Below are 15,851 nucleotides of genomic sequence, written 5' to 3'. Positions count from 1 at the left end.
GAGGTTTAATATTTTGAATGTTACAGTTACTGTTTATTGAGACCTTTTTTTTACACCTCGTATGCACTCTGAACTACATGTGGATCTCTCAAAAAGGCGGTGAGATGTTATAGTGCATTTATACATAATTAATTAGTGTGTGTCCTGAGTTTGCTCTCACTTTGTTAACCCTCAAGATGTCATCGTTTTACTGAGGCAACAACAAACAACAAACGACCCAGAACCACACAGAACCATTCAATTGTAAGAACTTTTATTGATGTAGTACAAATGACATATCATCTGTTTTGTTACACCAATACATGCCAATATCAAGATGAAACGTCTGTTATGAATGTCACGTATTTGTAATATGTTAATACATGCATGATATCCAACCCGTTTGCACTTCAACTTCCGCTAAGGCCATATCTTTTTCATTTTTTTTAAATGACACGACCTAGTGGCACCTTCTCAGCATGTGTGGTGTGACGGCGTAGGTGGGGCCTAGAGTGACAGCAAGATACACTTCCTCTTCCCATGGTGGTGAACAGATTGGCCAACCTCCAGAGGACGATCACTCTGTGAGCACAAACGGCAGAACGCTCAGAGCTGCCTGCTCGTGATTTGTGTGTGTCGGCGTGTGCAGATTTCCGGTCCTGCAACCCCCCCTCAACTGAACCTTGAGGGCAGATGATGTGTGAGTGGTGTTGGTGTAGGGTCCATCTCCGGTGGTGATAGTGTAGAAATGGAAGATCAAGTGGAAAATAAGGATTTCTCTCAAGTCCCAGGTGAGTACAAAGAATGTGATTCTTTGTTTTTGCTGAGGAAGAGTTGCCTTACACAGGATACCTTATTCATCATCCTATATGTACCTTATAAAAAAAATGTTTAAAAGATGAATATTCTTTTTTTTTGCCGTGTGCTGACTTGATATTGGCTGACATTGCTGTTGTGCCATTATGGCGGAGGTATTGCATGTGGGTGTATGCACAATGTGCCTGGATATTCTTTTGCTAATGCTGGGGAGCATCCTCCTAGTCTAAGGAGTATTTGGGGAACTTCCTGAACTCTCTCACTGTTTTGACACATTTCTTGTTCTGTCTTTTTTTTTTGTGTGACTTCTGTATTTGTATTTAACAAGATACGACTGTCTTTAATCTTTGCAACAAGCCCAGAATGGAACATTAATTGCAACTGGTGCGAGGGTTTTTTTTTCGACTTCAAACGTCAACATTTTGCATTACGCTCGTAAGTTCCTAGAAACACCAGGATACTTTTCACAATGCAACTTAAATTCGCGAATGTAAAACATATATTGCAGCAAACGAAAACATTCAAGAGTTTTTTTTCTCTGATTGAGAAGAATTTGACGTTGTCGATTTTAATACTGAAACATTGCTGGTGTGAAAAACAAGGACTCTATGTTCATTATGGGACGTGACACGAATTGCAAGCAGGATGTGGTTAGCAAAATGGAGACGTGTCAGAGAGAGAGAGACTGCTTTTTCTCATTTGGTGTTAAATCCTCGTCAGAAACGTCAGTTACATAATGGGAGTCCAAAAGTTTGAGGCTTCATTATCACCATGTTGTTCCACATTATATTTTAGTTTGCATTCAGTCCGAGAGCAGAAATGTAAAGGAAATGCTCCTAGATATAACTTCAGGTCTGATTACCTTATAGTGTATTGCATATTGTTATGTTGTACATGAGATGTTTAGTTGATGCTTTATGTTGAGCAGCTATGTAGTAGTGCAGAGTTCAAATAATGTCGACCTCAATACGCGGCTTATTCTTCACTCCAACCTATCTGTTTGTTTTCGGGGCATTGTAAAAGAAAGAAAACATCATTTGGGGATCTGCAGTCTGTTCGCATACGCAGAACTTAATGCTGCTTTTATTTCTTCTCTTGTTTGGCCTTAACAATTCTCACACTTCTGTTTATAGAAAGAGAATATGTGCGTTGTGTTACGAGATTGTGTCGTACGGTCTGTGTAGCCCGTGTTTGATGGTCGAGGATCACATTTCAGGATCTCAAATCCACAATGACGTTATGTATGACATAATTCATGCATCTAAGCTTCTTTTTTTCTTTCTTCAAATTTCTCATTTCAGATGTGAAGAAGGTGCATCCTAAATCTGAAACCAAGCGATACAGTGAAATCTTCCGAGACTTTGATAATCTGGATTTATCATTAATTTCTTCGTAAGTATTATACATTTGCAACTGAAACGGTGCTACCGTTCGTAGATGCTATAGGGAAACCGTACAGCATGAAACTGTACAGATCCATTCGTCAAATCAAAGCCACGATTAGTATCGCGTGGACTGGCAACGCGTTCTTCATCGTGTCACGTTTATCTACACATCCGCCCAAACCTCATCACCATTGCTGTGAAGTGGCATTGGCTATTAAAGTAGAAGAACAGGGAAAGTAAATTGGCAAACGTGTGTTAATAAAGGTACCTTAAGGCAATTATGTGTCTGGCAGTAAGTGTTTACATGCAGTATGTTCCTCAACAAGCCCTGAGCCTTTTTTAGGTATTGCTATTTGTGTATTTGTGTATGTTTTTATATTCAGTGAAGATCTGCTAGCAGACATCGACTCACCATCCATCGTAGAGTCCGTCTCTACAGGAAGCGGAGATCTCACAGAGGAACAGGAAGTGTCTGTAAGGAATCAATACTCAAAAATGAATACAAGAAATAATTGTATTGTTTTTCTCGTTGAAATTACTGATCTCACTGACACCAGAAACATTGTTTGTTAAGCTAACCACTCACCGAATGATGTAGATGTGTCTGGAACGGGGGATCAGCGATGCCTTAAAAGAGTAAAAGTCTCTGTGAAATTACTTTTTGGTCAACAGAGTCGTGCCGAGGCCGATGACGCAGATGGAAACCAACCAGGTAGGATGTGTGTGTGGAGACAGTGTGGAGATAAACTGTAAAGCTCTGTTCACTTGGAGTCCCCATCTCCACTAGAACGTTATCAGTCTGTGACTTAGAGAGTTATATTGTTGTGGTTTGGGCACTGGTTTGATTACCAGCTTATCTCAAGAGCAGATCACGAGTGACGATGTCAGTTGTGACGTTTAATAGAATTTGTTCATCAATCTTTACTTTAGTGAAATTAGCAACGAGATGTTATTCCCCCTGCTGTAACAAGATTAGGATAAAGGGACGGGATTAAAGCAGGAGGCAGCTGCTCTCAGTTTTTGTACCTCCGACATGAGCAGAAGACAGAGGGGTCTACCTAAAGAAGGAGGTGTTAAGCAGGCTATTGCAGTTAAAACAGGGGAGGCAGAGAAACGGGCGAGACTGTAACTGCCTTGTACTCCAACCTTAGTTTGACTCCAACTCCAGGCCGCAGCACAAAGTAACAGATTAGGAATTATCGAGACAGATGGTGTTTAAAGCGCAGTGGACATGAAAAAAAAAGAAACATTTTTGGCTTCATGTTCAAACCTGTCTCACCCTGTTGAACGCTGTCACTAATGCCGTATCCTGTTCAATGTAATTCCTGCTATCAATCTACAATAATACCAGGTCATTTGTGTGTATGGGTACATTTCTCATAATTAAATCAGACGATGATCAATGCTCACTAAGTACATTACTGGAACACGCTCTTTAGCAATCTGGTACCATTTGTTTCCATTGGTTGGGATTGGACCCCCCCCCCCCCCCCCCCCCGCACTCTGTCACACACTAGGAGGTAAACCTCACTCGATGCTCCTCTAAAGCCTGTCACTCTGAAATCTGGACCTGACGAGGATAATCCCCAATCCGAAGGAGGCCATAGCCATGAGGCAGCAAAGAATCTGCTCGGGGGCCGATTTCTAGAAGTCATCTGAGCTCTTTCTGAAACAAAACACAGAGAGGGAAAGGCTAAGAGAGGTCAACCTTGGCGCACAATCTGCCTGCAAATCCACCTTTCTTCTGGAATTGCAGGTTCTTTCTTCTACATTTTGCTTGAAAATAGGGAAGAAAAGATGACCCTGCTTGGATGTTGTGCATTTTGGCATCCGTGCAAAAGAGCTGACCAGAATATAAGCTGCACGACAGAGTGAGGAACTTGAGAGAGAAGTCGTTGCATTCTTTCTGGCCACGCTTGCTCGCTCAGCTAAAAACATATAGCAACGTGGACCGTCAGAAGATGTTCCTGAAGTGCGTCTGTTGCTCTGACCTTTGGCTCAAGGAGAAAAAAAATCAAGATTTCTTCTAATAGATTTGGACATTTATTTGGAAATGTTTTGAAGTGAAACACAGAGAGAAAAAAAGGAAAAGAGAAAGTTGTGACGGGCGAGAGAGCATGTGACTGTCACGCATACGGGGAGGAAGAACCACAGTGGTTGTCATATCAACGCCCTGAGCTCCCTGACCACAGTCGAGCTTTGACATGACAGTGATACTGTGGGCTGGTACTGGAGGGCTGTTGGTGACTCTGCTCACCGCTCGGCTTGTCTCTTTGTAGCCTGGCTAGAGGGGAACAGGTGTGAGAGGGAGGGGCCAGGCACAGAGAGGAAGAGGGAGGGAGAGGAGGGAAGTCATTCATCTTGGTGTTCAGAGACCTCTCTCAGGTCACATCCCGTGTGTGTCTACTGCTCGACTCGAGCTTGATTAACGAGAACAATATACATCCATTGTGCTTTCATCCAAGAGATACAGTTAATGTGCTGAAACCTACTGGAAACCACAGGACCTGTATTCTGATGATGCAGCTATATGATCTGCCATATGCAGTCAATGTTTCCTGTGTGGTTTTTTTTTTAAGTGCCATTTTGCTTCTTTTTTTTTTTTTTTAAATAATCTTTTTTTTATTGAAGCCTGGGGAGTTCCACCTTAGAGTAGACAGGTGTTTCTTCGAGGCCGGGGGCTGTTTGAGTCCTCCAGGAGTGACAAGCGGTGGGGGTGTAACCCAATGGACACTGAAGTGAGCCCTGGGTCCAGCTCCAAGTGATGCTGATGTACTCCCTCTCAGCCCAGGAAGCAGACCTGGCCCTTTGTCGGTGTGATGATGGAGTGGAGACGGCGCTGCAGTACACAAAGATGTGGTGCCGCTACGCCAAAGACCTCCTGGCCTGGATGGAGAAGAGAATCAGCTTGGGTGAGTGCACAATGCTGCTGAGAAAAGGAAACGGTAGCGTGACATTCAAATGATTGTGATAACATATCTGCCGTAACTCTATCTAAGCATCTGTGCCTATCACGTTAATGCATTTGAATATAAACGGCACACAAAAACAAATTGCACTATGCGGTCACTTGTTAAAGAACTGTATCATTTATTTGTTTTAAGTTGGCTTTTTATCCTTTTGTAGTACCTGCTACTTTTTAAAATGATTTCCTATAGAGTAAGGGCTGTTGTGTATTGATTCAATTTGGAACTATAAATAGCACCAGCAACATGACACCCACGTATTCCTAGAAAAGTCTGATATATATAGACATATATAGACAAGCCTCAGGAAAGCAGCGCCTTGCTTGATATTTTCCATCAAAAAATACAACCAATACTTTATACTTGTGAGAGGGTTGATTTGTGAGGTAAAACACCATGTTGTAACCTGCAACAACATGCTCTGTCTTATTATTTCCCACTCTACGGGTGGTGCAGTAACCTCTGTAAACGACACACAGTACACAGAGAGAGAGAGAGAAAGGATTAGAGGGCAGATTAACAGGGCAGGGCAGGTTAATAAAGGAGACGGGGTGCATTTGGAGTCGATAGACACTGATTATCCTCGTATCAGCCTGCCCAGGTGCCCAGTGTCCACACTGAGATGCTTAGCGTGAAAGTCGATTGGCATCAAACAAAACAGGAGTCCTGCTCAGCTGTGTGAGCACCTTGTTAGGCAATAGCAACAGATGAGTGGAGCGCTGAGTGGAGCTCAGCCCAAAGCACTGTGGATTACACATATTAGAGCAACAGTATGGTGTCCATTTTAAAACATGGAAGCAGCCAGATCACCGTCGTCAGAGATCTGCTAGATTCAGGGTATGACCAGGTTTCAGAGCACTAAGGGTTATCTACAGACCATTTCACACATCCAGACGTAAAGATTGAAAACTATTTTCCTTTTTGTAGTTCTTGCTAGTATCAAAAGAGACCGAAGCTGATCTGATGAGGCGGTTTGATGAGCTTTTAGTAAATGTCAGGGCTATCTGAAGAGACACAGAGAGTCATATCACTGAGCTGGTCCAAAATGGAGCTTCACACATCGTAGCGGTAGCACATCATCTTTTTTTCAGTCCACTGTACAATTCTACTTGTCTTGTCTTGTTGTACTGTATATTGTGAGTAATATAAGCTGATCAAAGCTTCTTTTTTTCTTTTTTTTTTGACAGAACAAGAGTTTGCCAAAAATGTAATCAAGACTGCTGAAGGAGCAAAAGTCAATGTGGGGCAGCAGGTACAGCTGTGTTTATTGAATGTGTGCCAGAGCAAATGCTTTAGTGGTGATCACAATGTGTTACCGAGTTCTATTGACATGTATTCCTATTTGTAACATGTTAACTGTCTTAGCTATATTTACTATAGGAAAGCTGTCTAAAGTTGTCCTTGCCTTTGAAGGAGATGATGCCCCTGCAGTACATCTACACAATGGCGCTAGAGCAAGACATCAAGAACAGTCTCACTTCTAGAAAGACGTCAGAACTGCTACAAAACCGCTGTCACCAAGTATGGAAGTCCACACACACACACACGCACACACACACACACACGTACAACAAGTTTGAGGTTGAGTAAAGTCTTTTTTTCGAGGCGGGTATGTAGCCATGACTTTGTGTTTAATTCAGTATCTCTTTCCCAAAGGCCTTGGCTGCCAAGAAGAATGAGATCGACAAGTGGCGCAGAGAGTTTAAGGAGCAGTGGGCAAGAGAACGAAGGAGGATGGTAAGTGAATTAGGAATCTTGTTTCTGGCTGAAGTTGTGCTCGGTTTATTACACTGTCAAAACTAATTTACTCAACTTCAAGACATTCCAACAGCCTGGATGCCTGAACCAGAATCTGAAGCGCACACATTTCCCTCTGGGAGAAGTGTATCAGCCTATTGTGACATTCTTGATTTCTGCTTAAAAAATATTAGACTCTGTGTGTTCCCCTCGCGTGTTGTTCAGAACGAAGCAGTGGCGGCTTTTAAAAAGGCTCGTCAGCAGTACTTCCAGCGCTGTGATGAGCTAGAAAAGGCTAAAGCTGTTTCTGCTAAAGCTGTAGACGACACAGCTGGAATCAAAACACTGGATAAGAGGCGGAAGTCCAAGGATGAAGCCACAACTAAGGTGAATGTCTCCTTAATGCACTACATTAATATATGTTCATTTTTACTACAGATATAATACTGGATAATAGAATTTTGCTCATAGTGTGTTTATGACGTTTAGCAATCCAATTGCAGAAGCATGATGTCGATTTGTGGTAATTTAGCAAATATCAGATCTTCTCTCTGTCTCCTCCAGGTGATGGAGGCAGAGCTTCTGTACAGACATTGCGTGACTGATGCCAAGATCCGCCAGGATGAGTTAGTAAAGGTCAAAGAGAGAATTATTTCCCACATTCGCAAGCTCATCCTTCAGGGAGACACTGTGCTCAGGGAGGTTGGTATAACATCGAGGAAACTAAGCATCCGTCTTCCTGTCAGCTTGTTTCTAGATTCGATATTGACTGCAGCCGGTTATAAGTATAAGCGGTTAAATGTGGTTATGGCACAAAAGTAGAACACGCAGTTGTAATGTCATGCATTTATTTTAGTCACAAAGTAAACAGTAATGACTTGGGCCACCATGTAAACATGTATAGCAGCATTAACTCGAAATACTTGTATAAAATGACACATATTTGCGTATTTATCTCCACCCCCACTTCTGCACCAATAAGTGCATTCATTTGGTTGAAATGTATCTACTCAAGCAGTGCTTTATTGTTTGTCATTGAATTTCCACACATCAGACATGTTTTAGTACATTAAAAACATGTCTGAGGTTAACACACTTCTAGCAATGATGAAGATTTGAAAGGAGATCAATACACAAAGCTACGGTACTCTGACATCATTTATTACACGTGTGCAGCTGTTTGTTGATCAATGAGTCTCCTCTCTGCACCAGGCCACAGTCAACATGTTTTACTACCAGCGGCAGCAGACCGAGCCCGTCCCCCTCGGCTATCACAACCTGGAGTTGACATGCAGGTCCCTGGAGCCTGGCGAGCCCTACCTGCTCTACATCCTCAGCAAGCGTCGCCCCGAACAACCTCTCCAGGTCTTTACCTTCCAGGAGTATGCTCCTCAGTGCAAAGGGTATGCCAAGCTTACCTATGACTGTCTCTGCTGTCGTTTTTAGCTCGATGTAGCGTTTAAATAGAAGCATAATGTATGTGTTCAAGGCCTGAAATTAAACTTATTATCAAGTCAAAACAAGAAGGCAATCATTTATGAAAAGAATTAAGACACTGTTGATGTTTCTGAGTGCTCAACTCTTAATTAGATAGTTCATACATTTCAAAGAATAGCTTCACATCTACTTTCTACACTTTATTCATTCAAATGATTGTCGCAATTATTTTTATTTGTAAGGAACAAGCGAAAAACCAGCTACCCTCTCAGCTCCCTGCAGGACTCTTCACCTATGACAGACGATAGCCCTTCCAGACGACACAGCGATGGCAGTAAGGAATCCCCATGATTAAACCATAATTAAATAAATGATGCGCTTTAATTTCAATTTTCTTTTCTTTTGTGTTTTTTTTGTGCACTTAAGGAAGAACAGGGCACAGTGACAGTGAGAGTTTTGGAGGCAGTTTGGAATCTCTGTCCAGCCCTGGTAAGCACAACCCTGCATTTCTGTAACTTCACTTTCACATGCATAATAAAATATTTCAATTATATGTATAATTCCCCTCTATGTGTCTCTGTTCTACGGGAATGCATATTTAAAGCTCACACTAATAGGAGGATCCCTAAAACCGCACCCACTTTGACAATATCATCAGACGACATGGACGAACGGGATATGGCGTCAGAATCCGGTTTGTTATTCCCCTTTTCATACCTCTCTATCCCCAAGCCAGGCCATGGGAGATGAACTACATCATTATATCCTCTCCCTTTACCTACAGAATACTTTGATGGTCAGCCGGTCAAAGTGCGCACACTTTCACGAGCTGCGCTTACACACCGACTCAGGAAGATGAAGAGCAAGATGGTCAAATGCAAGCAGTGTGAAAACTACATTGTTGTCAATGGGGTTGACTGTGAGGAGGTATGAAATATGAGATGTTTACAGTCACGGCCAGAATGTAAATGGTTGTGAGCAAGATTGTTAATGTCCTCTGTCCTGTTCCCGTCCCACCTTTAGTGCGGCCTGGCTTTGCACAGAAAGTGCATGGAGGTGTGTCAGCTAGAGTGCGAGCACAGGAAGGGGACTGTGTTCGGGGTGGACCTCTCTCTGCTGTCAGGTGACAGGCCAGACGGTGTGCCCTTTGTGGTGCTGCTCTGCACGTCTGAGATTGAGAGCCGAGCTCTCTCGGTCCAGGTATTATTTACCATCACGATGCCCGCAATGTAGAAAAAAAGACAATTAAGTGTTAGGTGCTGTTTTTTTGTTTTGTTTTTTAACAATGTTCTTCTTTTGTTTTTCTCTGAGGGGGTGTATCGCGTGAGTGGGTCCAAGCCCCGCATCCAGAAGCTCTGTCAGACCTTTGAGATGCAAAAGGAGCAAGTGGACCTCTCTGAACATTCCCCCCATGACATCACCTCAATCCTTAAGCACTTCTTCAAGGAGGTACAGGAGTCATTGCCAAGTGAACGTCACTGAATGAATGAGGCTGATTGTAAGAGATGTTAAGTGTCATAGCTGTGCTCTCTGCTCTCAGTGAGTAACCTTTCCATTCCTCACTTCCTTCCAGCTCCCAGAGCCCTTACTAACCTTTGACCTGTACAATAATTTCATCACGGTGGGAAAGACCATTCAGCACCTGAATGAAAAGGAGCCGGCACCAGACACTAACGAGACAACGGCCATCATGCTCAGCCTGCAAAAGCTACTACAGAAACTCCCTCCATATTGCTACAGCACCCTGCAGCACATGGTGTCTCACCTGCAAAAGTGAGCATGCAGCAGGGTTACAGGGCCTCCCAGTAGATTCATCGAGAATTGTCATGATTCTTGAATGCGTCTGCTGCTCTCTTTCTTCGCAGAGTTTCAGAGAACTACGAGAACAAGATGTCGGCGAGCAATTTGGGTATCATGTTTGGGCCGACACTATTGCGCCCTCTTGTGTCTACGGACATGTCAATGATTGCCCTGCTGGAAACCAGTTATCAAGCTGTACTTGTTGAGTTCCTCATCACACACCGTGACAAGGTTTTCGGCGTTCATCGGCGACCCAGTACGCCTCCTCCCCCGGCCCCCACTGCACCTCTCCCAGACACCCCACCCAGAGCTTCCTGTGCCCTTGATGGGGAAGTTTACACCAGCTCGGAACATGAAACCTCCTCCAGAGAGCGGCCGCACTCACTTGAAGTAGGCTAAGTACTGCAATGACAAAACATTTGTATTGGCCTCCAAAGTGAAACATAATTTAATAGTAACATTTAACTGCTACTACAGTTCATAAAGGATCAAAGGCAGTTGCTTGGCATTCACATAGGTTAGAGTGAGTTTGTGCCTGAGCTACTTTTTCTGATTAATTTACTTAGCACCTGGCACCTTAACCTCATATTCACTCTGTCAGGATTAGCACGCTGCTGATGCTGCTGCTGATGCTGCTGCTGCTGGTACTGGTGGTGGTACTGCTGCTGGTACTGGGGGTGGTACTGCTGCTGGTACTGGTGGTGGTACTGCTGCTGATACTGGGGGTGGTACTGCTGCTGGTACTGCTGATGCTGCTGCTGGTACTGGGGGTGGTACTGCTGCTGGTACTGGTGGTGGTACTGCTGCTGGTACTGCTGATGCTGCTGCTGGTACTGGTGGTGGTACTGCTGCTGGTACTGGGGGTGGTACTGCTGCTGGTACTGGTGGTGGTACTGCTGCTGGTACTGGGGGTGGTACTGCTGCTGGTACTGCTGATGCTGCTGCTGGTACTGGTGGTGGTACTGCTGCTGGTACTGGGGGTGGTACTGCTGCTGGTACTGGTGGTGGTACTGCTGCTGGTACTGGGGGTGGTACTGCTGCTGGTACTGCTGATGCTGCTGCTGGTACTGGGGGTGGTACTGCTGCTGGTACTGGTGGTGGTACTGCTGCTGGTACTGGGGGTGGTACTGCTGCTGGTACTGGTGGTCGTACTGCTGCTGATACTGGTGGTGGTACTGCTGCTGGTACTGGTGGTGGTACTGCTGCTGGTACTGCATTTCTCCTGCTCTCTGGTCTCCCGCTATGTGGACATTTCACTTCTATTGCTTAGAAACAACAACAACAACAATAGTTTATCCAGCTGTGGACATTTATCAAGTGGATTAGAGACACAACCATAACATGATCTGTAAAAAGGTGGAAGATAGGGGCTACCTAATCTCATAATTTAACTTTTTTTTAAAATGATTCCTAATGATGGGCCTTTCCCAGTCAGAATCATGATCACACACTGCAATGCTGCAGTATTTCAAGTGTAGACGTGGTCTGTAAACACTTGTAGAAATCCACCATTCAACTTGTGTCATTCCAACAGAGTCGAACAATCAAGAGAGAGTCAAGCGAGGGTTATATATCTGACAAGTCTTCATCCAATGAGGCGGTGGACCAGCTCAGCCCTGAAGCCAATGAGAGAGCAGGTAGGCGTGACGTAGTAATAAAGCAGCTATGCCTGACAAGAACAGGTGAACAAGATAATGACGTCATTTAATTCATGGCGTTGGTGTTATGTAGTTTGTAGGTGTTGGTTGTTGGTATAGTGAGTTATAGATCATCGTGTCGTCTTGTATGTTTGCTGCTTGAGGCCTTTTTTTAATTAATCCATCTGGAGATCTTGTTGTTTACTTTACTTCTCACTAACAGGTGATTTGTTTTAGCTTACGGTTACTCAGTATCTTCCTAAGCAACAGATAAAGTGAGAGCCTCAAGGGCGTGCTGTTCAATTTATTTCTCACTTTATATATTTCCTCAAGTTATTTATAGAAATAAGACTCCTTTCTATTTTTATTTCACTGATTTAGTGATCTGTAAAACTGGGGGAGGCAGATTACCTCTCTGGGTCTGAGGTTCTCTCACGTCTTTGCTTGCTTAGCGCTTACTGTCGCTCTTTGGTGCTTTCTTCTTTGTGGCCACAAAACCAAGCAGCTTTAAAGCTTCTGTTCACAATCAAAACACTTAAATATATACCAACCGCAAATGTAGACTAGTATAATTAGTTTTGAACTTAGAAATCATGACTATTTTCTTTGAACCATAGTTCCTAAATGAAACTGCACAAGGTCTTAGGAAGTGTGTGAATTATCTTGAGTCATGATTTCTGGAAAGAGACATATGCTGTTGAGTTTTTTATCGAACATATTGTTTTTTCGCTTTGAGCGCCATGAGTCGAGTGCCATATTCAATTCAATTAAATTATTTTATTATTTTGTATAGCCCCGAATCACAAATTTGCCTCAAAGGGCTTTACAATCTGTTTACATACAACATCCTCTGTGGCCCTGACATCGGAGCAGAAAAAAGAAAAAAAACTTTAGCGGGGAGAAAAAAAGGAAGAAATCTTCGGGAGAGCAACGGAGGTGGATGGACATAAGTACAATATATGTTATGTGTACATAATTAACAACATATTTAATGCAATTAACAGAAAGGCTTCATATAATGAGAGTAGTAGGCATGATGAAAAAGTTACGACAACCAAAATGAACAGCAGCAGTGGATACAGTAGAATAATAATGATAACAAAAGCAGTAATGGCATTGGCAATAGTAATAGCAATGCAATTAATAATAATAATAGTTGCAGTAGGTGTTAGGCAAGACCACGGTCCAGATATATTGTCCCATTATATTCAAGAGAAGGCAGATATCTCCAAAACCAGGCAACACATTCCATAAAAATACACTTTGATACTTACAACTACAGGTAAGAGGAAATAAATGAGTTTTTGATCTTAGGGTGAAATTTCCCTTGAAGTTGTCAGTCAAAGTATTGCTAGATATTGCCAAGTTAAGGTTCTGTGTTTGAACCGCCTGAAAACAATATGTTGGGAAAGCCAAGTTTATCTTAATCAATAAGCTGTGTATACATTTTTATGAATCACATGCTTGCTCTCCCTCTTCTGCCTCAGTCTTGGCTATGAGAGGGGCATCGAGCAATCCTCAGAGTGAGCCGATGGGGGAACCGGACTCGGGTTTGGGAACACAGCCACACTATCGCTTCACCAGACAGCCTGTGAAGTATTACCGGCATCATAACCCAGGAATCCGACTCTCCAAACCAGGTTGCGCTGCCAGACAGCCTGCAGCCCCAGCAAGAGGATGTGCAGGGAGTGCAGACAGCAGTCGCAGCTCTTCTCCAGAGCCAGGGACACAGAGACTTTCCCCAAACGTAGGCGCCCGCTTTGAGAACACCCTTCAGACCCACCAGGCCACCGTTGCCGCAGAGAATACAGTGGACGTCCCACTGAATCCCCGCGAGGTCGTCCAGTACATGCTGGGACTGGACTCAATATTTACATCAGCTGCAACCACAACATCATCCAGTACAACACGGGAGTCTTCTCAGGAGGTGGCATCTGTGAGTCAAGCTACTCAGATTCTGTCCAACGACAGACAGAGTCAATCATCAAAGACACTTCCTGTTGAACGCAACCTGACCTCACCAGCACAGAAGATCCTGTATGGCCTGAAGCTGAGACGGAGCCACTCAGGGAAGGACGAGCAGCTGTTTGTCTGAGGAAAGATAGAAATCTCGAGACAGTTCAGTGAAATACATTCACACACGCTGGAAGATACACAATAATGTATATCTCCTTTATTGTATGGAACCACTATCAAGATTCATGCCATTTTATATTATTCAAACGCTGTCATATTTTACACACAAGTATATATAAACAAAAAATGTAACTGTCTTCATAAAGAATGACTGAGGAAACTCAATCATAAAGGAAACACAGTTGAAAACGTCAGACTTAATGCTTACTTGGATGCCACCGCCTTATTAATCCTCTTTAAGATGTTTGATCTGTTGACCCTCCAACTGTCTAATATCCAGACCAAACGAGACAGGTTCAGTTTTTTAATGGCTGTATTTGAATGTAACAACCAGGTGGTTTGAGGTTGCAGGTTAAGTGATGAAAACTATAGCACATAAGTATCAAGTTCTTGTTTTTGTCCTGAAAAAAACCAATAATGAAATGCCGCTAAATACAAATACCATCAAGTGTTGTATTTTTAAGATGATAATATTGAGATATGGTTGATACAATTTATATATTTGTTGTGCTTTTTAAATTTGTGTAAGCTCCAGATGGGAAAGGAGTCACAGTGAAGACATCTTAACGCTTGATATATCATCTTAGTTTCATGCACCTCTTCTGTTTTGACACAGGGGGGCGGTGTCCTCCCAGCGTGGGTGTAAAACCTGCCAGACACAATAGAGGAAGGGCAATAAACCGCTTATTTTTAATTGCATGTTTTGAGATGTCACTTTTCCTCCTTCTATATCAGCTTTGTTCAACCATGGGTCTGTTTCAGTTTTGAGTAAAATGCCACATAAAAGTGAGGCAACATTTTCCGATGTCTCGATGGAATTACATGGTTGACTCTGACTGTTCTCATCTTCATTTGTCTTTGTCCTTTCCAAAATACTTCACCAGAATCAGGCAGTTTAACCATCTCATGAAACAGTGTGCGGCACAATTAGATTCATGTTTCCCATGTGGAGAGAGAGAGAGAGAGAGAGAGAGAGAGAGAGAGAGAGAGAGATTAGTGTCTCTCTCGGTATCTACTGCGCCCTTTAAAAAGTCTCCGTCTAAACTTGAACACAAAATGCAAAAGATCATCCTTGTCTGAGTTATCAATGGGCTGCATCATCGCTCATCTTCCCCTCATCATCTCGCGCACCTTCTCCCTCCCTCCCTCCCTGTCTGTCCACCTCCTCCCTCTGCGCCTTTTTACGCACAAAACAAGTCAGAGCGCACACGACTGGTGCAGAAAACGAGAGAGACAATAGACAATAGTTTGGGTCATCATGGTATTTGGATTTTTACCGTAGAAAACGTGCGCGCCGGACTGTGAGATACAGGTGAACCATCTATGACCGCGTCTGTCCATTCACTGGCCGAAAGTTTCTCCAGGTTTTAATGTTGCCAACCGAGATTTCAGGAGGAGTGTGTTTCACCTCGAGGTAGGATTCCGTAACTCGAGAACAGGTTGTCAGCGAAGGCTGACTTGTGATTTCCAAATATTGTTGCTGCTTGAATTGATGTCTGTCTCTTATTCCTACAGCAACGCTGGCGGAGATCCAACATTATTTTGTGTTTAAAAATAATATATATATTTTTTTTTAAATACAAGAAAGTCACAGTGACCTTGTTATCTGATAAATTATGATCTAGGATTTGGTTTGATAATCCAAACAAACAGAAGAAAACCGATTGTATTACCGGTTGGGTTTCATATGGCGATTCAGCTTTTGAGATTGTCGGATGCTTATCGTGGATAATGTTTAATTATGACATTCGTTTACAGCTGTTTTAGGCGTAATCACAGCCAGTTGTTGAACCAAAACAGACTCCCAACACTTTTCTTTTCATAGCACGAGGTAGTGCTGCCATTTCAACGGCTTTTTACAATTAAGTTTAATAACTAACATATTTCCTGTGCTCGAGAAAATCTTCTTGCTACTTCTTTGAATGTCAATCTTTCCAACTTTATAGACCAATTTATTG

The 15,851-nt window shown here is 43.0% G+C and overlaps 1 protein-coding gene across 2 annotated transcripts; it reads left to right on the top strand.

The window, feature by feature from the left end:
* The first annotated feature begins 530 nt into the window (after positions 1 to 530).
* gmip (GEM interacting protein) lies at positions 531 to 14,729 on the top strand. Of its 2 annotated transcripts, XM_034539574.1 has the most exons (21): positions 531 to 770; positions 2,097 to 2,187; positions 2,564 to 2,654; positions 2,853 to 2,892; positions 4,967 to 5,092; positions 6,334 to 6,398; positions 6,560 to 6,667; positions 6,803 to 6,883; positions 7,109 to 7,270; positions 7,448 to 7,585; positions 8,096 to 8,286; positions 8,563 to 8,654; positions 8,747 to 8,809; positions 8,925 to 9,014; positions 9,105 to 9,247; positions 9,344 to 9,520; positions 9,632 to 9,769; positions 9,894 to 10,093; positions 10,186 to 10,510; positions 11,655 to 11,757; positions 13,245 to 14,729. In XM_034539574.1, exons 1-21 carry the CDS (start codon positions 728 to 730, stop codon positions 13,850 to 13,852), a joined length of 3,075 nt encoding a protein of 1,024 aa, XP_034395465.1. In that variant the 5' UTR covers positions 531 to 727; the 3' UTR covers positions 13,853 to 14,729. The 2 variants fall into 2 exon arrangements, with proteins under 2 accessions (XP_034395465.1, XP_034395466.1); XM_034539575.1 differs by lacking the exons at positions 531 to 770; positions 2,097 to 2,187 and having other exon boundaries at positions 2,561 to 2,654; positions 4,972 to 5,092.
* Positions 14,730 to 15,851: the final 1,122 nt, after the last annotated feature.

Source organism: Cyclopterus lumpus, chromosome 8, assembly GCF_009769545.1.
Source record: "Cyclopterus lumpus isolate fCycLum1 chromosome 8, fCycLum1.pri, whole genome shotgun sequence".
Lineage (NCBI taxonomy): Eukaryota > Metazoa > Chordata > Actinopteri > Perciformes > Cyclopteridae > Cyclopterus > Cyclopterus lumpus.
The sequence above is the reverse complement of the archived record's forward strand: the minus strand, read 5'-3'. Positions and strand labels throughout refer to the sequence as shown.